The sequence below is a fragment of the Leptodactylus fuscus genome, chromosome 8, assembly GCF_031893055.1.
Source record: "Leptodactylus fuscus isolate aLepFus1 chromosome 8, aLepFus1.hap2, whole genome shotgun sequence".
In the NCBI taxonomy this organism is placed as follows: domain Eukaryota; kingdom Metazoa; phylum Chordata; class Amphibia; order Anura; family Leptodactylidae; genus Leptodactylus; species Leptodactylus fuscus.
This window is the reverse complement of record NC_134272.1, coordinates 41,806,190-41,834,178: the sequence shown is the minus strand read 5'-3', so window position 1 is coordinate 41,834,178 and position 27,989 is coordinate 41,806,190. Positions and strand designations below refer to the sequence as shown.

Here is a 27,989-nt window from a genome sequence, read left to right as displayed (position 1 = left end):
GGTTCTGCAGACGAAGTCGTGGGTACTGCTAGTCTATTATAAATCTAATCACAGTATCCTGTAGAGATGATGTTACAGTTTCCAAATATGCCTCTGTTATTCAGCTTTGAAGATCCATTACTCATTTCAGCATCTTATTCACATGTAAAAGAGAACAGAGATCAAATCCAAGATAAGCTATGCCCCCCCTCCTAAACTGCAGACTCACCTCTGCAAGGTATTGGGATAACCTATTTACTATTATATACCTATATAGAAAAAGCATAGGGGACTAATTGAGTGCTGTTGTACCCAGATGGAATATGCAGAGATTGCAATGATGAGTAGAACAGTCGTAGTTCCAATAGATTTTATTCCAGTAAAAAGTTAAGGTGTTTCGAAACTAACAGTGTGTATTGTGCAATTTTGTAGTCAAGGTAACTGTTGACATCAACAGTTTTGAAGTATATTTCAGTAGGAGTTGTTAGAATTTTTTGAGATTAGTATGTCCAAAAATCAGTTCTCTCAGTGGAGTAATGATATGTGAAGTTAGTCCTAATTTGTTATTATTGAGGGAGGTGCTGAAATTGGAGGCCAATTTTCATCTCCGTCCTAGATGAAAAACAAATCATTGCTATACCTCTTGTAGAATATAATGTGTGGGTTTATTGAGTTCAGATATGTAGGTTTTTGAAGAAGCCCATGTATAGGTTAGAATATGAAAGTGCAAATTGTGTACCATAGCCTATGGATGAGCACTATTAGGAGGGGAGGGAGGCGTTCCTCCCACCTCTCACAGTACAGCGCTATAGGCACTACTGTGAGGAAGGGCATTCCTGATTGACTGTTAGAAATGCCCTTCTGACGGTGAAGAACTATGGTACCGGCACAGATAGCTCTTCACCCGGGGCACAGAACATGAAAGCTGATAGCGCGCTGAATTCAGTGCACTGTCGGCTTTCTAGTCGCATGTGCCCCAAGTGGTGAAAGGTCCTCTTTAATGTGTTTCAGATGGTTAATTAGTAGAGATGAGCGAACACTAAAATGTTCGAGGTTCGAAATTCGATTCGAACAGCCGCTCACTGTTCGAGTGGGTTTCGAACCCCATTATAGTCTATGGGGAACATAAACTCGTTAAGGGGGAAACCCAAATTCGTGTCTGGAGGGTCACCAAGTCCACTATGACACCCCAGGAAATGATACCAACACCCTGGAATGACACTGGGACAGCAGGGGAAGCATGTCTGGGGGCATAAAAGTCACTTTATTTCATGGAAATCCCTGTCAGTTTGCGATTTTCGCAAGCTAACTTTTCCCCATAGAAATGCATTGGCCAGTGCTGATTGGCCAGAGTACGGAACTCGACCAATCAGAGCTGGCTCTGCTGGAGGAGGCGGAGTCTAAGATCGCTCCACACCAGTCTCCATTCAGGTCCGACCTTAGACTCCGCCTCCTCCGGCAGAGCCAGCGCTGATTGGCCGAAGGCTGGCCAATGCATTCCTATGCGAATGCAGAGACTTAGCAGTGCTGAGTCAGTTTTGCTCAACTACACATCTGATGCACACTCGGCACTGCTACATCAGATGTAGCAATCTGATGTAGCAGAGCCGAGGGTGCACTAGAACCCCTGTGCAAACTCAGTTCACGCTAATAGAATGCATTGGCCAGCGTTGATTGGCCAATGCATTCTATTAGCCCGATGAAGTAGAGCTGAATGTGTGTGCTAAGCACACACATTCAGCACTGCTTCATCACGCCAATACAATGCATTAGCCAGTGCTGATTGGCCAGAGTACGGAATTCGGCCAATCAGCGCTGGCTCTGCTGGAGGAGGCGGAGTCTAAGGTCGGACCTGAATGGAGACTGGTGTGGAGCGATCTTAGACTCCGCCTCCTCCAGCAGAGCCAGCGCTGATTGGCCGAATTCCGTACTCTGACCAATCAGCGCTGGCCAATGCATTCTATTAGCCTGATGAAGTAGAGCTGAATGTGTGTGCTTAGCACACACATTCAGCTCTACTTCATCGGGCTAATAGAATGCATTGGCCAATCAGCGCTGGCCAATGCATTCTATTAGCTTGATGAAGCAGAGTGTGCACAAGGGTTCAAGCGCACCCTCGGCTCTGATGTAGCAGAGCCGAGGGTGCACAAGGGTTCAAGTGCACCCTCGGCTCTCCTACATCAGAGCCGAGGGTGCGCTTGAACCCTTGTGCAGCCTCGGCTCTGCTACATCAGAGCCGAGGGTGCGCTTGAACCCTTGTGCACACTCTGCTTCATCAAGCTAATAGAATGCATTGGCCAGCACTGATTGGCCAGAGTACGGAATTCGGCCAATCAGCGCTGGCCAATGCATCCCTATGGGAAAAAGTTTATCTCACAAAAATCACAATTACACACCCGATAGAGCCCCAAAAAGTTATTTTTAATAACATTCCCCCCTAAATAAAGGTTATCCCTAGCTATCCCTGCCTGTACAGCTATCCCTGTCTCATAGTCACAAAGTTCACATTCTCATATGACCCGGATTTGAAATCCACTATTCGTCTAAAATGGAGGTCACCTGATTTCGGCAGCCAATGACTTTTTCCAATTTTTTTCAATGCCCCCGGTGTCGTAGTTCCTGTCCCACCTCCCCTGCGCTGTTATTGGTGCAAAAAAGGCGCCAGGGAAGGTGGGAGGGGAATCGAATTTTGGCGCACTTTACCACGCGGTGTTCAATTCGATTCGAACATGGCGAACACCCTGATATCCGATCGAACATGTGTTCGATAGAACACTGTTCGCTCATCTCTATTAATTAGTTTGGTGAAATTTTTAAGGTACGATGGAAACTGGAGGACTATTTCTTGTAGATGTAGGTCAATGAAGTGCGAGAGGTTGCAGGTAAGAGAACCAATACCAGAAATTAGGGGACGGCCCAGTGGATGGGTTATGGTTTTGTGTATTTTGGGGAGGTGGTAGAAAAATGGTAGAGGAGGCTCTATATGATGTAAAGAAATCTTTTTTCTTTCTTATTGAGGAGGATATTGGATGTTGCCTGGTTGATGAGGGCCCTATATTCAAGGTTGTAGGATGTTAGTGGATTGTTAGAATTCTAAGTCATTTGGGGGGCAGTTGGTTTCCAGGATGTAATTTTCATAGTTTTGGATCACAATACCCCCACCATTGTCTGCGAGACATATGACTATAATGGTGTTGAGGTTTTTGAGTGTATTATATTATGATCTAGAGAGACTATCAGGGCGTTTGTTGGGAGTTTTGAGTTTGCAGAACTTCTTGTTGACTAGGGGAAAAGGTCTTTGTGGCAGGGCCCCTATTTACTACTAGAAGATTTTTGTGCCACTCACATTTTTGCATAAATAATATGTAACCATAATTTTATAATCACTACAACAACACCAAATGTATACATTTTTTTTCTACTTTTACAATAAAATGTGCTTTTCCATATTTCAAGGCTTATAATATTTTAATTTTTCTAACAATGTGGCTGTTTGTGAGCTTGTTTTTTGCAGGACGACTTTTAATTTTTATTAGTACAATGTAGGAGTATATATGAGCTTTTGATTAATTATTTTTGTTTTTCAGCGGTGAGGTGAACAGAAAACATCAATTCTGGCATCTGAATTTTAGGGTTTATCATGCAGGATAAATAACATACTAATTTTATTGGGTTCACACCACCTTGATTTCCATTTTCAGGTTTCCGTCTTCTGCAGACAAAAGACGGAAATCTGTCAGACCGTGTCCGGCCGTAAGCACTGGTGAGCGTTTTGTGCTCTCCACGGTGAAACAGTTTTTTTTAACCGGACACAAAGTCCTGCATGTCTGACTTTGTGTCCGGTAAAAAACCCCAAAAAAAACGTTTCGCCGCAGAGAGCACAAAACGCTCACGGCCGGACCACTTAACAGAGACCCGGGGCCCTAACAGATGTGGCGATAAAACTGTCTGGTTTTACTTTTTCTGTAAAACAACAAATGATATTTACAGACATGACCAGGTTACATTAAAATCATTTAATGAGATTGAGGACATTCATATTATCTATTTTTTTTAAGTATTTTTATTGAATAGTGTAAACAGTAGAACATAAGCTTTGACAGAACATTTACATTGTAATTTGTTTTACATATTCTTTTAGGACATAAGATAAGGTTCACATTATTTTGACACAATTCAGATTATAGGGAGACTCTTGAGGTCTAGCTAGATTGTCCTATGCCTTTAATGTTTTCCATATGAGCTATTTGTACCCTATTTTTGCTTGTTTTCACGGATCCTTCAATAGACTCAAATTTATCAGGGATCCATGAAGGAAGGTGCTGGCTATGGCCAGGCTGTGGAGGCATAAAAAGCGTGATTAAGGCCCCTTTAGCAGGCCATAGCAAAAAAAAGCGCTGTAGAAACAATTGTGGCTTAAAGGGGTTGTCCCACGTCGCATACTCACCAGTCTTCGTTGTTGAAAAATCTTCTGTCTTCCGGCTTTGTTGTGTCATTGGTGGGCGGGGTCACATATGCAAAGCCAAGCGGCGAGATGCTGCTGGCCCTGCGTACGCGCTCATAGACCAGTCTAGCCTTCACAATGCGAATACAGACCCGGCATCTGCTGTAATAGAGAGGCGGATGCCGGGGAGTGTAGACGCCGGCACAGATGCACAGACGCCGGCACAGGTGCCTGCAACATCGCTATGCTTCTGCCCTGCATGAAGCCAGCAGCGGCAGAAGCGATGCTGTTATTCCGCTCCTCCACCCCCGGAATAGCAGCATCGCTCCTGCTGCTGCTGGCTTCATGCAGGGCAGAAGCATAGCGATGTTGCAGGCACCTGTGCCTGCGTCTAACCCTCCCCGGCATCAACCTCTCTATTACAGCGGATGCCGGTCTGCATTGGCGGCCCCTTCCCCCCAAAGGGTAAACTACCCCCCCCCCCCTCCAGGCTCGCTCCCATGCACTTAGCCCCTCCTCCCTCCGAGCAGCAGATAAGATCACTTGACTTATGAGCAGATAAGTCAAGGGATGTGTCCCAAAAAAATGAATAAAGTAAGATAGTGGACAAACAAAGCAGTTTTGCTGAAGCAATGTATTTAGGAAAAGTCTTACATTCACATTAACAAACAGTATAGATAGGATCCTTGTGATGGGACAACCCCTTTAACTGCATCAATATTTTTCTGCAGCGCTTTTCATAGAAAGTCCATAGAGTTTTCCTCTATGGACTGTCTCCTTCTATTTTACCTATAGGGAAACTGACAGCCTTTCCGTAGGTATAATTGACATATTGGGATTTCCAAGAAAGCAACAGTTTTGGAAATTGCAGCATTTCTGCTGCGGGTATTTTTCTGCAATGTCTACATGAGATTTGCTAGAAACAGGGACTGTAAAACGGCGCGTTTTTTGCTGCGGTGTTTCTGCTACAAGGGCCTAAACAATTATTGTGAAAATAAGAGGGCAAGCATGCTCAGATTAATGAAGGGGTGATATCATAAACATTTATGATTTTCGTTACCCCCTCCCATGGGGTCATCTGAAGTCACTAAGACAGGAGAATAAATCATTCTTTCCCTTCACATTTTCAGGCAAAAGATATTCCCTTCCCACAAGCAGCCTTGAAGATTGCGAGTATATGTTATGGTGTTATGTTATGGTGAGCATGGTCGCTCAGTGATTAGTGTTTTTTTTTCATTCTAATTTCAGGAACCACGCAACCTGGGTTGTTACTTCATTTTTTGTTTGGTGAGGATAGTTTCAAACTACTGTTATTCAATGTCCATTGGTCGAATTCATCACAGGATGAGAATGGACATTAAACTAACATTTGCAGATAGAGCCTCCTCCATCTGCACTCACAACAATGTAAAAAACATAACTGAAACTTTCTTCTGTTGTGTTTTTTTCCAACAGTAGAAACAGTCCTGCATGTAGGACTTATTCTTCCATGATAAAAGTAAACAAAAATTACGGTAGGTTCACACCTATGCTTGGGTTTCTGTTCTTCGGGTCCACTTGCAGGACCCTACCACGCAGTGATCACGGGAGCCACACAATTACCATGGCAATCTGGCAGGCTTCAAAGATAAAAAAGGGAAGGGGCAACAAGGTGGCTCAGTGGTTAGCATTGCAGTGCTGGAGTCCTGGGTTCGAACCCTGCCAGGAACAACATCTGCAAGGAGTTTGTATGTTCTCCCTGTGTTTGCATGGATTTTCTCCCATTCGACAAAAAAAACATACTGATAAGAAAATAAATGTAAATTGTGATCCCTATATGGGGCTCACAATCTACATTAAAAAAAAGTTAAAAAATGGAATTTGCCCAAGACTGAAATATAGCAGTCTTACAGTTTATGACACAAGTGAGCTAAAGATCACAGATTCAAGTACCCTAGAATTTTTAAGAGGATTATTAAAAACCTTGAATTTTAAATCACCCCTTCTTTTCTAAATTACATGTAAATATAAATAAAAATAAACAAATGTATCCCCAAGTGTATTGCAGAAAATATAACAAAATAGCTGAATTGCTTTTTTACCTCAAATTTTTTTTTTTATAAAAAGTGATCAAAATATCATACATCTACATGAATGTTATCAATAAACTATAACTTGTAAAACTCTGCACAATGAAATATAAACTTACAGGTGTCACGATATGATACCTCAAAAATATTTATATTCTTCAAAATTTTTGAATTTTTAAGGATATTAAAACATGAAAAAATCTACACGAATTTGGTATTGGCAACCTGTAGAATAAAGCTATCAGGTCAATTTTACTTCATGTTAAAAATAAAATCTGTAAGAAAATGGCCCAATTGTGGGTTGTTTTTTTTTAGATTTTTTTCTGTCTTCCTGCTACATTGTACACAATATTACATGGCGCTATTATTATGAAGTACAATTTGTCCTATAAAGAAAATATAAAAGGTTAGAATAATTTAAAAAAAGAGTTTGTTTGTTTCTTGCTAGATGGTGGGTAAAAAAAACACAACATAAACTCGCAGTGTCCTTATGGAGTTAACATGTCTCCAGCCTTGTGCTCACTATGTGTAGGGAACATGCTGTACACATGGCGTCCTGCTCTATGTCCTACAAGTAGTACTACAAGTAGTAAGGCCGAGGTCTGAGCACAGAGCAGAGCCTGTACCTGAGCTTTGTCCCGTCCCCCTGCCTCCCTCCCCCCGTGACCTGTCCATCTCCCTCCGCTCCGCCCGTCTACCCGCCTGCAGTTACTCAGTTTCAACAACCAAAACAATCCTAGCTGGCAACGCGCCGTGGCCGCCATGGAGCCTGGAGAAGACTCGGGGGTGCTGGCCCTGCTGGCTCTTCGCTCTGCACCCTGCAGTCCAGTGCAGTCTGGGGGGCGTCCTGCACCCTGTGACCTAGCCTCCCCAGCACATGAAGCCCCTCCAGCCCTGGCCCGCTTGGAGGGACGAGACTTTGAGTTCTTCATGCGAACTTCTCAAGTGATCATCGGACGTGACTCTAGCCAGGGATCGGTGGATGTCAACATGGGGCGCTCCAGCTTCATCTCCCGCCGACACCTTCAGATCAACTTCGTGGAGCCGCACTTCTACCTGCGCTGCCTGGGCAAGAACGGGGTGTTTGTGGATGGGGCCTTCCAGCGGCGGGGGGCTCCCCCTCTTCAGCTTTCCAGCCAGTGAGTAGGACGAGAGCCTGGAGGCCTATTGTATGGGGGGAGGTGGGGGTGATAGTATATGGAGGGAGGGAGTCCTGCACCACCTCGTGTGGACCCTGGCTAGGGCGGCGTGTGCCTCGTCACTTGTGGCTCCTCTCCGTTTATGGCGCCTGGCGCTCTCTATCGAGGATTATGTCAACACTGAGAGAAAACGTGGTGCTCATGCAGCGCGAGCTACTACATGGCTGCCTCAGTCACTTCCCTACAGGGGCAGGAGCTGCAGTCATACACGTCAGGGGCTGCCTGTAAACATGGGGCAGTGTGCTGGAGGACAGGCAGGGGCTGCTGACACCTCACTAGAGGACAAACAATGCCTTGTATTTGTGTCCTGAGAGGCTTCTCTTCTGCCAGGACACATGAGGTGTAAGCAAGCTCGCTCTGCGGGTGCCAGGCATGGCTGCTCTCTAGGTCAAACTGGCAATTCTTGCCCTTTCTCATTCTGTGAAAAATAAAACCTGAACCCAAAGGTTTATTTACATATGGCCATGTAGTGGTTCTACTGGTTAACTGGTGACCATTCATATGTGCAACTGTTAGGGCGGCCAACACCCTTGTACACATAGTAGACACCGTGTACAGTAATTGTTATATTTGTGTTGTTGACACTTAGGGATATAGACACTGTCATTTGCCATTGATGTTAAAGTTAAGGCACATTATACAGGTTGATGGTTGCTAAAAGAATGTTTGTCCCCAGTCAATGCACCATGTAAACAAGCCTGGCAGTCAGTCTGTAAACAAGCAACCATTTCTTTGGATAATTGCATCTTTTATGTGGGGGGCACTTTTCATTTGCAAACTTTTTTTGCACAGTTTTATGCCTTGACATTCCATGTGCCTAATTTACTAAAAAGGCGCAATGTGTCATAAAATTTGCGCAAAATTTCCCTAACTGGACTTTTGATTGCCATGCTATTAAGAGATGTTTTTTGTTTGTTTTTTTTAAGCTACCTACCTACTGAATTAATTATTTATTTTATAAAAGGGGCATTACATAAATACAGTATAAAATGTTCCTGTAGATAAACCAGTGACAAGCCTGGTGTAAAAGCCTTCAAAATAGGCACAAACACAAAATAAATCAAATACATTGACAAATGCCCCCATAGATTGTTGGCAGCAAAGAGTAATTTAAGTCTGAGACCCCATCTCTTGTTGAAAAGTGCATTGTTTTGTTGCAGATTTTGCTGCGGTCCGGTGTGGCTTGAAAAGTATGAGATGTATAAAGGAAACACATTTATTTTTGCCTTTAGTTAAATCCACTCCTGGAGCATAATCTGCAAAAACAAAAAGCTTTTCCACAACATGTGGCCTTAGCCTAAGGTTCTGTTCACACAGTAGAAATTGAAGAGGAATTTGTGACAGACATCCGCCTAAAATTCCTCTTTACGCCACTCTCATCCTCTGCTTCTCTGTCATAGCTTTCACTGACTGACTGACTAGATTCAGATGAATGGGCCTAATCTGAGGAGTGGCAGAATCCACGGCAAGATCAACTAGGATTCTTAGGCTGAGGCCCCATGTTGTAGAAACACAGCTTTTTTTGTTGTTGCAGATTTTGCTGAGGTTTTTTGAGCCAAAGCCAAACATGGCTACAGAGGGAATGGAGCTCTTATACTACTCGCTTCTGCTCAATCCATTCCTGGCTTTGGCTCAAAAAATGCAACAAAATCTGCTTCAAAAGAAGCTGCGTCTCCACAATGTGGGGCCTGAGCCTTAAATGGAGTCTATCAGCCCAACATTCTCCTACAGTATCATGTAGGTGTTGTAGCCAAACTGTTTTTTATTTTTTATTATTACAGACCGCGATTTGCAATGCTTACCGCAACCCAAACTTGCAGATTACATGGTCCTAAAGTCCTTCTTACTTCATTTATATGTTTATAATAGTACGGATTCCTCAGCAACTGAGTAGTGGTCTGCAAAAAAAACAAAGGCAGTTTAGAAAACCTTATCTCACGTACTACAAGGTACTGTGTTTATCTTTACATGCAATTTTGAGCTGACAGACTCACTTTTATTTTAATGCGGTCTGCTTTGTTCTCTGCCTTATGGCAGAATCCACTTTGGGCTAAGTCCCCACGTAGCAAGTCACAGCAAAATACACAGGGGAAACGCATCACGTTTCATCGTGTTTTTTGCCGCAGCATCGGGATTCAACCTTAAAATTAGCATCAAATTTTGTAATGTAAACTACAACTGTAATGTAAAAGGAACTTGTCACCAGGTTTGGAGACCTAAACTAACAGCATGTTTGTGTGCTACTGAGATTTAGGGCCCTTTCTCTTACATATTGAAACTAAAACAAAAAACAGCCCTGCCAGATGGAACCACTTGTTCAGTTGGGGCGACTAGATTTGTAGCCCTAAACCTCCGTAGATAAAGAACATGATCCTGGTTTAGGGGTGCCCCAAACCTGGTGACTGGTTCACTTTAACTCCTTCGCACATTTTCATGTACATGTATGTTGCATGGTGTGGTTAAAGCATTCCCTGTACATGTATGCAATGGTGGGTGTGTGAGCGCAGAAACAGAACCCATGCGATCGTCGCAGAAGTCCTGCAATACCTGTCAGGCAACAGTTGAGACAGTGTTAACACTACTCTTGGCTGTTTAACACCTTAGGGACCCTTCACACGGTGTAATCGCGCTGCTCATTTAGACCCATACAGGCGAGCGCTTCAAAACACATCCCATTCACTTTATTGGGAGCGTGCGTAAAGCCGGCTCGCGTGTACGGGTCTAAATGAGTGGCGCGCTTACGCCGTATGAAGAGGCCCTTAGATGTCTTTATTTTTAGGGTTCTGGCAGTCAAACTAACAGAGCATCAGCCCCCAGAGCAAAATGATTAAGTACAGATAGGCTCCCACTTGCCACAGTAACACCCCCCCCAATAGCTGCCATTATATTCCTATAGAGTTATATCCCAACACAATGCCTATTACAGTTCAGTGTTTTTGCAGTACATATCCATTGTAGTGTATTATACTAGTGGTCGAGTGCCAAAAACCCCGAGAGTGACTTAAAAAAAATGTAAAAATAAATTTTAAAAAAGCCCAAAAGAGGAAAAAAACCCATTTACATTAAAATGTTTTACTTTTTTCAAAACTACTAAACATGTAGTTTTTTTTTTTTTTTTTTGCCATGTCTCTAAGGCCGAGTTCACACTACTGTTGAATTCTGTTAAAAAGGTGTCCATTAAAAAAAACAAACAAACTGATGTTAATGTGTCTGGTTTTTTTAACTGATCTGAATCAATTAAAAAGACACACACTAGTGTCAGTTAGTGTTCGCTTTTTTATACTGTCCGTTTTTTTTTTCTGCTTTCTGAGCATGTGCAGAAAAAAAAAAGTAACTGATAGCTAAGTTAAATTCCATTGAAATGAATGGAAGTTTTAACAGATTTCTGACTGTACAGCTAGTGTCCAATGCTAAAATCTAGTAATGGACAATAGCTATGGACGCTGCTGACAGTCACTGGCGGTAGTGTGAACGCCCCCTAACAACCAGACCTATAATATTGTTACACTAATTCTGCATGACACAGAATAAAAAAAATTGCAATCAGAAAATATGGTGATATGGCTTACTATCTGGTTTTAATAAATAATTAAAAAATACACTCCCACTACCAGCAAGTTGGTTAGTACAGATTCTGTGGGGAAAATATCGGATGAAGACTAACCCGCTTTGACAAGAGTTTGGGCCTCATTGAAAAGAATATTGGCTAACCAGTTGCTCTTTGCTTGTACGTACATGAGTGGTAAAGTATGCAGCAACATCCTTTCTGTAAAGAGCACTGGAAAGCTTTTATAGGGCCAAGAGAGTGCAGTGATCAGGAATGGATGTTACTAGGAGCACTCCTTCCCAAATCATTGCCGCTCACTTGCTGTATTTACATGCAGCATTTATTGCTATTGCTTAGGGGTAAACAAATTGTACGTCCCTATAGAGTTGTATTTGTCAGCAGAATATTGCTTTATTTACATAGAGTAATCTTTTGCTGACAAACAATAATATATGGTTCCATGTAACAGATGTGAACAACTAGCTGGTGAGTGTTTGCTTATCTGTTGGGTGATCGCCAACACTTTTACATGGGCTAACTATCAGGGACTGTCCTAGGAAAAGGTTACCAATTTGGCCGATTCTCAACCTGTGTCAGAGGGCACTAAACAATGTGTGAACAGACCCTAAGACCTCACACCCACTTCCATATTACAGCTTCTTGCTATACGAAGCCATAATACTACCATCATAGAGGTGCATGTGCCTTTAGTATCTCTATATATCAACCAAATTTCATACAAAAATGAAAAAATGCAGCATTATGCCAATTATGCTTGCCTAAGGATCATTTATTTGAACTTGTGCTAGCCAAATTTTTAACAGCTAGAACGCTGACCTATTATTCTATATGGCCCCATAGATACACGCATTTATTATCACTCAAGACAGGTAGTATGTTTTTCAGCCTAGCCTCACTACATGCAATGAATGTGTCTGTGGAGTGCACAGATGGCACATGCATATCATCCGGACCCGTAAGTGCACATATTCATGTACATGTAGCCTATTTTTGCATTTTGCACATGTGTTAATGGGATCCTATCATTCAAATGCTATTTTTTCTCGGTACCACGTCAGAATAACCTTAAGAAAGGCTATTCTCCTACCTTTCATTGTCTTCTCTGCGCCGCCGTTCGCCTGTAATGCCGTTTTTTGTTGGTATGCAAATTAGTTCTCTTGCAGCACTGGGGGCGGGCCCCAGCGCTCAAACAGCACTGGGGGCGTCCCCAATGCTGCGAGAGAATTCTCCAGCAACGCCTCCATCTTCTTCAGGAACCCGCCTCTCTGTGCATCGTCTTCCGTCCTGGGTTTTCGATTTTCCGGGCCTCGGTCAGAGCCGACTGCGCATGCCTGGGCCACAAGAAAGTGGCCGCTTCCATTCATTTCTATGGGAGCGTGCTATTCGAATAGTGTTCGCTCATCTCTATTGATGACTTTTCCTAAGGATTGGCCATCAATATTAGGTGGATGACCCATTTAACATTCCTGTCTATGACGATTGATACAAACGGACATACGGAAAGTGTTCCATTTATTGGGATCAGAACTACAGCCATTACAGTGCTAATGTCAAACTAGACTAAAAGCAAATTACCCATTGAATTTTTTATTTTCTTAAATTGTCTCAGTTAATTACATTAACTGAGACATCATGGTCATGTGCATTACAGCTTAGTAACTCCATGTGCCTCATAGTAATAGCAGTTAACCCCATCATGACCTTCACTTTAACCCCCTGTGTGCCTCACATAAGGGTTACTGATGTGTGAGAGACATGGAGGTAATAATTATTAAAGTAAACATTATTAAGGTACTTTATTATTACCTCCATAAGTCTCACATATTAGTAACCCTTATACGGGGCACACGGGTTAATGTTAGGGGCATGATGGGGTTAACTGCTATTAATGTGAGGCACATGGAGTTAGTAAAACTAAATTAATAATCCCAAATGCCTGACATTAATAGGAATTGTAACCCCAGTATGTACCTGTGTGTTTTACTTTCACTTTCAGCTCTCCTCGATGCAGGGAAGTATCAAGTCAGACAGGACCGGAATGCAAGGACCTGCATAAATTAAGTGAAGGGGGAGTGTCCTATATCATTACTGTAGCAACCATTATAGATAAATTGTAAGTTCTTCCGAGCAGGGCCCTCAGTCCCATTGTGTGAAATTATGTTCTTTATGTATCTGTCTGTATTTGAACCCTACAAATTGTACAGTGCTGCGGAATATGTTGGCGTTATATAAATAAAATGTATTATTATTATAACCATCGAAGGACACTCCCCCTTTGCTTAATTTATGAAGGTCCTTGCAGTCCTGTGCTACCTGACTCGAGTATAAGAAGGAGGGGGGGGGGAGCTTTTTCAGCCTATAAAGTGTGTTGAAAAAGTTGGCTGATAAGATAATCCTTTAATAGTTCCACAATGGGAATGGGGAAATTTCAGTGATACAGTTTCATGGATGGTACAGTAGTATATAACAAGAGAGAAAACACATACAAGCTCATGGCAGATAGAGAAATACTAGGATTCATAGCACTACATTTAGTTCTCTGTGCGGGGTGATGTTGATAATACGGCCTGACCGTGGTTGGAAGACAGGAGAAGGGGGTCACAGCATGTAAATATAACAGGCAGAAATGTTTTTTGCAGAGGTGGGGGACATATGCAGCTATCACAATAACATGTGGTAGTTCTTTGGTAGGTAGTGAGATCTCATGCTCACAGCTGATAGTTCGGTATCTTGTATCAGCACTATTGTTCCTTAACCACAAAAAATGTCCCAAATGTCTTTCATCACAAGCCCTCCTCCTTTCTTCTTACCACTGTGTTCTACTGCCCAAAGAAGTCTGAAGCCATCCAGGTACACAGGGTGCTGCTCTCTTGCCAAGCTTCCATAAACTCATGGGGTAGGTGGGTGATGGTAGGTTCCCAGGCTGTAACACAGTTCCACGTGTCCACAGTAAAAGAAATACCAGTCAGCTGTAGGTATCTTCACACATCAGCAATATATGCCAAAAATCATCTCCTTGAAAGAAGAAATCCACACTTCCATGCAGGTTTCTCCTCCAGCTTTCTCTGCCTCATGGTGACCATGCTTTCCTTAGCTCCTGGGGTCTTAGCTCCAGGTCTTGAGTCTTGTCCATGCTTTAACAATAGAAACAAAAGGTAGTGCTAGGTTGCTTGAGTAGAGGATTCTTGAAGATACAGACAAAAAGAGTGAAAAGGAAAGATAAAGGTTGCTCTCAGCTTGGAGTTCTGTATCGAGGCTGCCACTCATGCGGCGCCATCTTGAAAAAATATACGGTAATTGATAATGCAAATTTATTCTAGACAGTTTAAATATGAGCCAGCTATAACACAGTGGCCAATGATGGTAAATTTGCATCAGTTTCAGTTCAATATTAAGATACAAATGTTGTTGTCTGTATAATAAGCAGTACTACAATTTTTCATTATACGTTCTGCATTAATTTTTCACGGTTTTCTAGATCTCTGCTTGCTGTCATTCATTGTTTACTTCCAAAGGATAAAAATCAGTCCATTGTCATGTGATGAGCACACAGGTGTACAGCTTGTCATCAGACAGTAAGTCTGATTACAGTGCTGTGACTATAATGACCATGGACTGTCTAATCACATGACTATGGACTATCTTTTTATCCACTGGAAGTAAACAGAATGAATGACAACAGAGTTGTGGAAAACCCTGAGGAATTGATACAGAAAGTATATTGGGTGACTCATTCACCAAATGTTATTAGATATTATGGCTTATAATACCAGTCTGGATCATGAGTTTCTTCATGCTGCTGTGCATTAGACTAGTCACATGGAGGTGTCATTTCTACCTTCTGGTACTGCTTTAGATAATCCCATGTTGTTGACGTCCAATAATAATGCTTAGGTTGTACACTCTCTTGTAACTCTAGAGCGAATGGTCTGCTAGTGTATGTCTGGATCCTTGCCTGCGGTTCATTTGGTTTTTTTTTTCTTTTCTTCTGCTTTCTGTACAAAATTGAGTAGCTTTAGTGCCTTTGGGTAGGGTATAGCCCTTTTGGACATGGATCAAGCCAACACTTTTTTTTTAATTTTTTTTTTTTTATTTCGCCTACCGCCCACTTTGAGAATCATTTATTTTCTAGCACCCCCTAAAATTTTTAACTTTATCACATCTTAAAAGTTACAATCGCAATCATTAATTTAATTATAGCGTACCATATTCAAACTTGCTTTTTAAATGAGACTGTTCTCATGAAAGCAATAAAATGCAACTTTTATAAATAATATTTATAAAAGAATTTTATTCAAATTAAAACAAATATTTAAAATGTAACTTTAAAACTAATTTGAAGGGTGAATCTGATGATTTTTAACAAGTTTCTTAATATCAGGCTTGAATTTATTAAAAAAAACAGCTGTAAGTATCCGCGTTTGGTAACATGCAAACAATTTCTCTTTTTGTTCTCACATTGTTCAACTAAAACTTGATTGCTCACGGGCTACTTACAAAAGTCATAGTAAATTATTTTATACAATCAAACGGAAAGAATAAGAACAAAGTAATTGAAGTAGTGTAGGTAGGTTTTGATTTTAATTTAAAATATTAGAAAAACACAAATCGGTCATTGCCCCCCTAAACCGCTTCAATACCCCCAATTTTCTCTGTGCCCTTTACCGCCCCCTGTAGGTCTCTAGCACCCACAAAGGGGTGTGTTATCCCCCACTTTGAGAAAGACTAGTCTATGTTTCTGTGTTTGCAAATGAATTTAATGAGAGAAGGATGTAATATTTTTTTCAGTTTATCCAGTTTTTGAATCTAATGCAGAAATGTGTGTGTAAACCTTGGATTTGTGCAGCAGTAAAAATAGTGCATGTCTCAAGTTTGCAATTTACAAATCATAAATGTGTGAACGTGGCCTAAGTGATCACTCTACGCTGTACATAACACATTGCAGCTGTTTACACTGTAAACATTATTCTGTAACTGAAGCAGCAGGTCGTTGCTGGGTCTAATGCTGCGCTTTTTAGCAAATGGCCATATGTGCATGCTGATCTGTTCTTTGTACAAAGCTGTATTCTAGGCATTTTTTGTGGAATCCTTGGCAATCTGTAAACTTAACAACTTGTAGCTTGTCAAAATGTAAAGCCATCAAGTAACGTTTTTAACGTTTCTATATACGATAAAAAAATATTATCCACTTATTATAGTTATAGAAACAGTCTGGTAAAAATCTTTCACCTTGTCTTTTTATACTTTGCATTTGTTTTATGTATACACATTGATTTAGCTGCAGTTCAGTCTTGTTTGTTTCTGGTCAGACACTATCTTAATTCTTATATTTTATTTCTCAGTTCTCAATCAGTCCCATAATGCTGCAGTACAGTTATTGTCAGTACCATCTTTGCTTGCTGGGATGACCATGCAGTTATCTTTATCTCTTTATTTAATGTATAAAGTATATAGTTGCACTGGACTCTTCATTATAATTATGTGGCTGGAACTGTCTAAAAATGAACAGTAGCTGTAATAGGAGGTTGTGTTCCCTCTATGGAGAAGTTATGATATCATAGTCACAGGGAACTTTGGTGACAATGATGGTGACCTTGGAAAGAATACGATGATATGTAATTCCCAGGAGGACACCATTAGAACACATGGCCCAACTAAAAATAATGATCTCATAAATTTTAAGATGGAAAAACTAAATAGAGGCTACCGTATATACTCAAGCATAAGCCAAATTTTTCAGCCCAGTTTCTGTGCTGAAAAAGCCCCCCTCGGCTTATACTCGAGTCGGGGGGGGGGGGGGGAGTTTATGACCAGCCGCGATATCAATGTATATCGTGGCTAAAATAGTGGGGAAAGAGAGAAGCTTTAAAAAAAAAAAAGTAAATTTAAAAGTTCTAAATCACCTCCTTTCCCTAGAATACATATAACAGTAGAAAATTACTGTGAAACACCTACACATTAGGAATCCCTGTGTCTGAAAGTGCCCGGTCTACTGAATATAGGTTATCTGAAGTGCTCCTCTTCCGTCGGGAAGGGGTTAATAGGAGCACTGCAGATACCCTATATTCAGCCAGGCTGAGTTCCAAGTGGGGGGAAAAAAAAACAGTCCTCAAGCTCAGGTAAGGGGCAGACAGACAACCAAAACACTCTCTCGCCTTTCCCAACACCTACTGCACCCAAAAACTCCGACCATTTTTTTTTTTGAATTTTTCTAGTAGCTGCTGCATTTCCCCCCCCCTCAGCTTATACTCGAGTCAATAAGTTTTCCCAGTTTTTTGTGGTAAAATTAGGGGCCTCGGCTTATATTCGGGTCGGCTTATACTTGAGTATATACGGTACTGCCTGAATTATATAATTTATAGGTCCTTCTCTAATTCTGGCACAGTTGGAATTTTTTCTCTAGCCCCCTCCCTCCCTGAGAAGTAATTTCGATTAGTTGTAGCAAAATTAGTTTCTCTGCTGTTAAGTAATATACTTTTTTCTCCATCCCCCAAAAAATGGATGGAAACTAATCCCTAAGCGATGCCTATGTAAACACATTGCTAACCATTTGCATCAGTTTTTTTGCGCCTGTTTAAAACTGATGTAACCCCCCCCCCAAAAAAAAAAAAAAAAAACAACAAAAAAAAAAGCGTGATCTGAATAGAGCCTTACCAATTCTTTGCTCCATGCTTGGATCCCTATTACATTTGTGTGCAGAGATGGCAGCCACTACAGAGAACTTTGACTGGCCATCCTGTTCACTTGATGTATTATCCCCATGTTATCTTTTTCCCCAGAAAACCTGTTTAATTTGGCACATACTAAAATTTGAAGAAATCAAGGTCCTGCTAAGGTCAGACAGTGAAAAGCAGCCAAAAATAGCTACAGCAAAAATGCAGCAAAAACATATATATATATATATATATATATATATATATATATATCACATATACACACAGTGCTGGCCAAAAGTATTGGCATCCCTGCAATCCTGTCAGATAATACTCATATTCTTCCAGAGAATGATTGCAAGCACAAACTCTTTGGTATTAATATCTTCATTTATTTTGCTTGCAATGAAAAAACACAAGTGAATGAAAAAAAAAAGTCAAATCATTGATCATTTTACACAAAACTCCAAAAATGGGCTGCACAAAAGTATTGGCACCCTCAGCCTAATACTTGGTAGCACAACCTCTAGACAAAATAACTGCGAACAACCGCTTCCGGTAACCATCAATGAGTTTCTTACAATGCTCTGCTGGATTTTTAGACCATTCTTCTTTGGCAAACTGCTCCAGGTCCCTGACATTTGAAGGGTGCCTTCTCCAAACTGCCATTTTCATATCTCTCCACAGGTGTTCTATGGGATTCAGGTCTGGACTCATTGCTGGCCACTTTAGAAGTCTCCAGTGCTTTCTCTCAAACCATTTTCTAGTGCTTTTTGAAGTGTGTTTTGGGTCATTGTCCTGCTGGAAGACCCATGACCTCTGAGGGAGACCCAGCTTTCTCACACTGAGCCCTACATTATGCTGCCAAATTTGATGGTAGTCTTCAGACCACATAATGCCATGCACACGGTCAAGCAGTCCAGTGCCAGAGGCAGCAAAGCAACCCCAAAACATCAGGGAACCTCAGCCATGTTTGACTGTAGGGACCGTGTTCTTTTCTTTGAAGGCCTCTTTTTTTTCCTGTAAACTCTATGTTGATGCCTTTTCCCAAAAAGCTCTACTTTTGTCTCATCTGACCAGAGAACATTCTTCCCAAACGTTTTTGGCTTTCTCAGGTAAGTTTTGGCAAACTCCAGCCTTGCTTTTTTATGTCTCTGGGTAAGAAGTGGGATCTTCCTGGGTATCCTACCATACAGTCCCTTTTCATTCAGATGCCGACGGATAGTACTGGTTGACACTGTTGTGCCCACGGACTGCAGGGCAGCTTGGACTTGTTTGGATGTTAGTCAAGGTTCTTTATGCACCATCAGCACAATCTTGCGTTGAAATCTCTCATCAATTTTTCTTTTTTGTCCATTACATTACATACACACATCTGCACACAGTTCAACACGCCGGAGGATTAGATTCGCATGTCTGCACACATCTCCACACACCAGAGGATTAGATACGCAAGTCTGCACACAGTTGTACACGCCATAGGATTAGATACACGCATCTGCACACAGTACCACATGCCGTAGGATTAGCTACGCGTGTCTCCACACAGTTTCACACACCGTAGGATTAGATACGCGCCTCTTCACACAATACCACACGGGAGGATTAGATACGTGCGTCTAAAGTTATTTTGTCTAAAGGTCGTGCTACCAAGTATTAGGCTGAGGGTGCCAATACGTTTGTCCAGCCCATTTTTGGAGTTTTGTGTAAAATGATCAATGATTTGACTTTTTTTTTTTTTTTTCATTCTCTTGTGTTTTTTCATTGCAAGCAAAATAAATGAAGATATTAATACCAAAGAGTTTGTGCTTGCAATCATTTTCTGGAAGAAAATGAGCATTATCTGACAGAATTGCAGGGATGCCAATACTTTTGGCCAGCACTGTATCTTCAGATCCTGGACAACTACTTTTAAGTACTTAAAACAAATTCTGCTTTAAGCAATCTGTTACCATATCCATAAAGTATAAAAATACATCACTCTGAAAAGAATCTTGCCTCTTACCGCTACGGTAATTTTTTTCACTGCTGGTTGTATTTGCTATAAGTTAAACATAGAGTTCTGAAAACAAATAGTTTCTGTCTACAAATCTACGTGGTCAGGCAGGGGAAAATATGTTATGTGCCACTGTGAAGTTTGATTGTTTATTGGACATATTACTTAATGCCCACTGGACTAAAATTTTAGAATTTTCCTCGGAAGTGATCGCTCACAAGCATCAACATAGTCATCCTTATTATTGAAGGTAGCTTTTCCAGCTGGTGAGGCTTTGGCTGCTGGGACTATTTGCAAAAGTGCAGAGTAGGCTACTAGGGAACCTTAGACGAGGTTGCTGTAACACATATGGGTGTGCTATGACGACTTGGTAAGTGTGTAGGGAGGTGCTACTGTTAATGTATGTGTGGGCCTTTGTTTCTACTGGGCAAATAATGAGGTTACTGCTGTGAATATCCAAGGGTGCTGTAATCTGAATACTGGACAAAACCACTTTTGAGACCAAATTTGCCATTCTTGAGTGCTGGACTATTTGTGTGCTTGTGTATCTGGCTCCACGCTATGTTGTTACTGGCTATAACTTTTGGAGCTGATTCATAGACCCGGCTTAGATTTGTATTCTTCATCTACTGACCTAGGTAAACATGGATGAATTCACTTGCTGCAGATTTTGGCGTAAGTACAACAATGTAAATCCACAACAAAGATATCACAATGGATGTGAATATTATTTTCAAATTCCCATTCACATACTGTGTGAAAAAAATCTGTGGATTTTCAGACTTTCTGTATGCCCTATCTGTGGTGGATATTTTGTATATTTCACTTGTTTTCAACAAGTAAATGTTTTAACATTACATAATGCGTGCAACTTGTCATTGTGGAGATTGTACCGCTGTCTGGCAGAGATCCTGTGCTGTTGCTTCATTGCCTGGAGCAGTTTTCCCATCATAGCAAAAATGTTTAGTTCACAATAATAGATATTAACTCGATGTGTTGCCCCATCTCTGTCCAGTTTCCAGTTTAGTAGGGGTCCCATGAATAGGACTTTAGTGGTAGATCCCCATTATGTCATATAAACTGTTTGTATTGCGCATTGCTTTTTCAATTCTCCAGAGCTAATAATATATTCTACATGGATATCTTCATTGTAAATTTCTCTGATAGGATATGCTAGATTTATAAGGACTAGAGGGAAAATGGCTAATGCAGGCAGCTATCTTTTCTCTAGGTCATTTTTTTTTCTAGGGCTGCTATGTACTGTACTCTGTATATTGATACCTTCTTTGTGTGATGAGTTTTTGTTGCCATTACCAGTTATGTATTATGTACACATTATGTTAACCATATTCATCAATAGTTGGTTCCCAATGACTCACCCTCTGCAGTGGTGATTTTTGTTGTTATTCCCTCTATGTATTATTCCCCCATATGAACATTTCTGTATGTTTTTTTTTGTTTTTTTTTCTCTTTATATTAATAAAAATTGAGATTTTTGTTTTAGTTTTTATCCTTCTAAGCTATGCTAGTACTTGCCCCAAACACGATGGGGTATTGTATCTATATTAGCCCATATATATATATATATATATATATATATATTATAATATTTCTTTTTAATACATGAAAGACACTGTTTCCTGTAGATTATAGAGATGAGCGAACAGTGTTCTATCGAACACATGTTCGATCGGATATCGGGGTGTTCGCCATGTTCGAATCGAATCGAACACCACGTGGTAAAGTGCGCCAAAATTCGATTCCCCTCCCACCTTCCCTGGCGCCTTTTTTGCACCAATAACAGCGCTGGGGAGGTGGGACAGGAACTACGACACCGGGGGCATTGAAAAAAATTGGAAAAAGTCATTGGCTGCCGAAATCAGGTGACCTCCATTTTAGACGAATAGTGGATTTCAAATCCGGGTCATATGAGAATGTGAACTTTGTGACTATGAGACAGGGATAGCTGTACAGGCAGGGATAGCTAGGGATAACCTTTATTTAGGGGGGAATGTTATTAAAAATAACTTTTTGGGGCTCTATCGGGTGTGTAATTGTGATTTTTGTGAGATAAACTTTTTCCCATAGGGATGCATTGGCCAGCGCTGATTGGCCGAATTCCGTACTCTGGCCAATCAGTGCTGGCCAATGCATTCTATTAGCTTGATGAAGCAGAGTGTGCACAAGGGTTCAAGCGCACCCTCGGCTCTGATGTAGCAGAGCCGAGGCTGCACAAGGGTTCAAGCGCACCCTCGGCTCTGATGTAGGAGAGCCGAGGGTGCACTTGAACCCTTGTGCACCCTCAGCTCTGCTACATCAGAGCCGAGGGTGCGCTTGAACCCTTGTGCACACTCTGCTTCATCAAGCTAATAGAATGCATTGGCCAGCGCTGATTGGCCAATGTATTCTATTAGCCTGATGAAGTAGAGCTGAATGTGTGTGCTAAGCACACACATTCAGCTCTACTTCATCGGGCTAATAGAATGCATTGGCCAGCGCTGATTGGCCAGAGTACGGAACTCGACCAATCAGCGCTGGCTCTGCTGGAGGAGGCGGAGTCTAAGATCGCTCCACACCAGTCTCCATTCAGGTCCGACCTTAGACTCCGCCTCCTCCGGCAGAGCCAGCGCTGATTGGCCGAAGGCTGGCCAATGCATTCCTATGCGAATGCAGACTTAGCAGTGCTGAGTCAGTTTTGCTCAACTACACATCTGATGCACACTCGGCACTGCTACATCAGATGTAGCAATCTGATGTAGCAGAGCCGAGGGTGCACTAGAACCCCTGTGCAAACTCAGTTCACGCTAATAGAATGCATTGGCCAGCGCTGATTGGCCTATGCATTCTATTAGCCCGATGAAGTAGAGCTGAATGTGTGTGCTAAGCACACACATTCAGCACTGCTTCATCACGCCAATACAATGCATTAGCCAGTGCTGATTGGCCAGAGTACGGAATTCGGCCAATCAGCGCTGGCTCTGCTGGAGGAGGCGGAGTCTAATGTCGGACCTGAATGGAGACTGGTGTGGAGCGATCTTAGACTCCGCCTCCTCCAGCAGAGCCAGCGCTGATTGGTCGAGTTCCGTACTCTGGCCAATCAGCGCTGGCCAATGCATTCTATTAGCCCGATGAAGTAGAGCTGAATGTGTGTGCTTAGCACACACATTCAGCTCTACTTCATCAGGCTAATAGAATACATTGGCCAATCAGCGCTGGCCAATGCATTCTATTAGCTTGATGAAGCAGAGTGTGCACAAGGGTTCAAGCGCACCCTCGGCTCTGATGTAGCAGAGCTGAGGGTGCACAAGGGTTCAAGTGCACCCTCGGCTCTCCTACATCAGAGCCGAGGGTGCGCTTGAACCCTTGTGCAGCCTCAGCTCTGCTACATCAGAGCCGAGGGTGCGCTTGAACCCTTGTGCACACTCTGCTTCATCAAGCTAATAGAATGCATTGGCCAGCGCTGATTGGCCAGAGTACGGAATTCGGCCAATCAGCGCTGGCTCTGCTGGAGGAGGCGGAGTCTAAGATCGCTCCACACCAGTCTCCATTCAGGTCCGACCTTAGACTCCGCCTCCTCCAGCAGAGCCAGCGCTGATTGGCCGAATTCCGTACTCTGGCCAATCAGCACTGGCTAATGCATTGTATTGGCGTGATGAAGCAGTGCTGAATGTGTGTGCTTAGCACACACATTCAGCTCTACTTCATCGGGCTAATAGAATGCATTGGCCAATCAGCGCTGGCCAATGCATTCTATTAGCGTGAACTGAGTTTGCACAGGGGTTCTAGTGCACCCTCGGCTCTGCTACATCAGATTGCTACATCTGATGTAGCAGTGCCGAGTGTGCATCAGATGTGTAGTTGAGCAAAACTGACTCAGCACTGCTAAGTCTGCATTCGCATAGGAATGCATTGGCCAGCCTTCGGCCAATCAGCGCTGGCTCTGCTGGAGGAGGCGGAGTCTAAGGTCGGACCTGAATGGAGACTGGTGTGGAGCGATCTTAGACTCCGCCTCCTCCAGCAGAGCCAGCGCTGATTGGCCGAATTCCGTACTCTGGCCAATCAGCGCTGGCCAATGCATTCTATTAGCTTGATGAAGCAGAGTGTGCACAAGGGTTCAAGCGCACCCTCGGCTCTGATGTAGCAGAGCTGAGGCTGCACAAGGGTTCAAGCGCACCCTCGGCTCTGATGTAGGAGAGCCGAGGGTGCACTTGAACCCTTGTGCACCCTCAGCTCTGCTACATCAGAGCCGAGGGTGCGCTTGAACCCTTGTGCACACTCTGCTTCATCAAGCTAATAGAATGCATTGGCCAGCGCTGATTGGCCAATGTATTCTATTAGCCTGATGAAGTAGAGCTGAATGTGTGTGCTAAGCACACACATTCAGCTCTACTTCATCGGGCTAATAGAATGCATTGGCCAATCAGCGCTGGCCAATGCATTCTATTAGCGTGAACTGAGTTTGCACAGGGGTTCTAGTGCACCCTCGGCTCTGCTACATCAGATTGCTACATCTGATGTAGCAGTGCCGAGTGTGCATCAGATGTGTAGTTGAGCAAAACTGACTCAGCACTGCTAAGTCTGCATTCGCATAGGAATGCATTGGCCAGCCTTCGGCCAATCAGCGCTGGCTCTGCCGGAGGAGGCGGAGTCTAAGGTCGGACCTGAATGGAGACTGGTGTGGAGCGATCTTAGACTCCGCCTCCTCCAGCAGAGCCAGCGCTGATTGGCCGAATTCCGTACTCTGGCCAATCAGCACTGGCTAATGCATTGTATTGGCGTGATGAAGCAGTGCTGAATGTGTGTGCTTAGCACACACATTCAGCTCTACTTCATCGGGCTAATAGAATGCATTGGCCAGCGCTGATTGGCCGAATTCCGTACTCTGGCCAATCAGCACTGGCTAATGCATTGTATTGGCGTGATGAAGCAGTGCTGAATGTGTGTGCTTAGCACACACATTCAGCTCTACTTCATCGGGCTAATAGAATGCATTGGCCAATCAGCGCTGGCCAATGCATTCTATTAGCGTGAACTGAGTTTGCACAGGGGTTCTAGTGCACCCTCGGCTCTGCTACATCAGATTGCTACATCTGATGTAGCAGTGCCGAGTGTGCATCAGATGTGTAGTTGAGCAAAACTGACTCAGCACTGCTAAGTCTGCATTCGCATAGGAATGCATTGGCCAGCCTTCGGCCAATCAGCGCTGGCTCTGCCGGAGGAGGCGGAGTCTAAGGTCGGACCTGAATGGAGACTGGTGTGGAGCTATCTTAGACTCCGCCTCCTCCAGCAGAGCCAGCGCTGATTGGTCGAGTTCCGTACTCTGGCCAATCAGCACTGGCCAATGCATTTCTATGGGGAAAAGTTAGCTTGCGAAAATCGCAAACTGACAGGGATTTCCATGAAATAAAGTGACTTTTATGCCCCCAGACATGCTTCCCCTGCTGTCCCAGTGTCATTCCAGGGTGTTGGTATCATTTCCTGGGGTGTCATAGTGGACTTGGTGACCCTCCAGACACGAATTTGGGTTTCCCCCTTAACGAGTTTATGTTCCCCATAGACTATAATGGGGTTCGAAACCCATTCGAACACTCGAACAGTGAGCGGCTGTTCGAATCGAATTTCGAACCTCGAACATTTTAGTGTTCGCTCATCTCTAGTAGATTATTTTGTTTATGCATCCCTATTGAAGATAGTTGAGCATATGTCTATGGGACATGCTAGTTAGAACCTTGAGGTGTCTGTATATTATAGATGGTGCTCGTGATACTAATTGATTGTTTCAATGATTGGGGAACCCCTTACTCCATATTCAGACGCACTTTATATTTCATTTCTGTTGACAGTCTGGTGAAGCACATATGAATATACTATGTTTCTCCAAAAATAAGACAGGATCTTATTTTATTTTTTTTTTTTGCCGAAAAATGCCCTAAGGCTTATTTTCAGGGTAGGTCTTAATTTTTCAGGCATCGGAGTGAATCAGAATCTTTTCTCATTTGCTCTGGATAAATCTTGTAAAATGGTTAGGGTTAGTAACCCTAACTTAGATTCACAATTTATGGTGCAGGGTCAGTGGGTCTTAAACTAACTGCCACTCTCTCTATTTGTAAACTCTGTGTGGCATTCGTACCCTCTCTATCTCCTTTCCTTTACACTAAGGCGGGTTGGGTGCTGTAGGGAAGTGGCTGCATCTGTGAGAGTGAGCAGGGTTTGCATCTGATGTCTGGTCAAGTTGGTAGCCAAGCCCACAGCATGGTAGTGGCCATGAGGCAGAACTCTGAAGGCATACTCTGGAGTTAGGAGGCAAGACTCTGGAGCCTTTTGCCCTGCCGTGGCAGGAGGTAGGGAGGGACTTGTCCAGGGTGGTTGGGAGCCATGGTATGCCTATTCTACATGACTTCACGTGATATAACCTAGTTCTGGAGACACTTACTATAACTAGGGCTTATTTTTGGAGTAGGTCTTTTATTTCAAAGCATACTCCAAAAAGCCTGCAAAATCAAACTAGGGCTTATTTTTGGGGTAGTACTTCATTTTGGAGAAACTTGGTACCCAAGTGACAGTTGTAGATCTCTGTGCCTTGCCATTTGGTTTCTCTTTGGCAGTTCCATAGAGGTGAAAAAAACATCAGTGCCCAGTTGTTGTGCCATTTAAGCTGTACCCTTGTTCTCACGATATTTGTGGGTCCCACAAGTCAGAATCCACCAATAAGATTCTTATGACACACTCACAAGAAAAGTAATAGGTTTAAATATTGGGAAAACCCCTTTGGGGTATGTCCACACAGAAATGTTGGCAGGCTGATTTGTGACTTCTGACTTGCTGGGAAGCAAATTGAGGCAGATTCCACTTCAAAAATCTGATTGGCAGCATGTTATAGAGCAGGAGCAGCCAAGCAGATCAATTTATATAGTTTGTGAGGTTTTGGTTTTTTTAATGATTTTTCAATGGACGAATGGGAAGTTATACCGAATCTTATCCCACAAAACTATATATCAATCTGTTCAGCTCCTCCTGTTCCATAACATCTATATGTTTCCTTGAGCATATAGTTCTAACTCATTTTATGCAGTTCATACAGCACCAAATGAACTAATACTAAATAATATTGTAATACCAATGGATTTCAACATACAGTCCCAGTTTTAGACTTAAAGTATTTTGTTTCTTACAGATGCACATTCCGGTTCCCCAGCACTGTCATAAAGATAAAGTTTTGCTCCCTTTATCAGGAAAAGGAGGTGAAACCCCCAATGCCGCCTTCACCCATATATCGTCACATTTCACCTTTGAAAATCCATATACCAGAACCAGATATGAGAAGCTTTGCTAGTCCCTTACCTTCACCGACTGGAACCATCAGGTGAGGCTACTGTGACATATATAATTTTTCTTTAACTTCAAGTAGAAACTACTAAGTTCTTGTTCACACCTGCGTCCGTAATCTGTTCAGGGGAGTCCGCATGGAGAACACCCCCCTTCCCCCCGAACGGACTACCAAACACATTTGCAGGTGGTGTGCAGTGAAAGCACATGGATCCCCATAGACTATAATGGGGTCTGTGTGCTTGCCGCCAGATCTCCGCAGGGATCATGCGGACAGGAAAGTAGTTCACAATCTACTTTTCTTTCTGCATGATTTGTGCGGGCAGTGCACGGCAAGAACACTGACCCCATTATAGTCTATCGGGTTGTGTCCTTTCCCTGCACACCGCTTGCAGTCGGGCGGGGGTTCCCCCATGCGGACTCCCCGAACAGAATAGCGAACACAGATGTGAACAAAGGGTAAGGGTCGGTTCACACTAACGTATGTATTCTGTCCGGTTAGAGTCCGCATGGAGTCCCCCTGGATGGAATACAATCGCAATTTCAAGCGCTGTGCTGTAAAAGCACACAGACCCCGTAGACTTCTCCCTCTCCGGATTGGGCGGTTTCCCTGTCCCAGGCTGTGGGTAACTTGGCCAGTCTATGGCGGTATCCTTGGAGCATTTACCTTCCCAGATTGCTGCTCAGTCTGCGGCTGTGGTTAAGTCTATTAAGGGACTCTCCAATTCCAGCTCTAGCGGCCATCCACGTAAGCG

The 27,989-nt window shown here is 42.8% G+C and overlaps 1 protein-coding gene across 1 annotated transcript in view; it reads left to right on the top strand.

Annotated features, from left to right (window-relative positions):
- The first annotated feature begins 7,188 nt into the window (after nucleotides 1-7,188).
- The window catches only part of FOXK1 (forkhead box K1), a 55,655-nt gene continuing 34,854 nt past the window's right edge, over nucleotides 7,189-27,989 (top strand). The window contains exons 1-2 of the mRNA XM_075285139.1: nucleotides 7,189-7,631; nucleotides 27,083-27,271. Of these exons, the coding sequence (XP_075141240.1) occupies nucleotides 7,255-7,631; nucleotides 27,083-27,271 (566 nt within the window). The 5' untranslated portion in view covers nucleotides 7,189-7,254. The remainder of the gene's footprint in view (nucleotides 7,632-27,082; nucleotides 27,272-27,989) is intronic.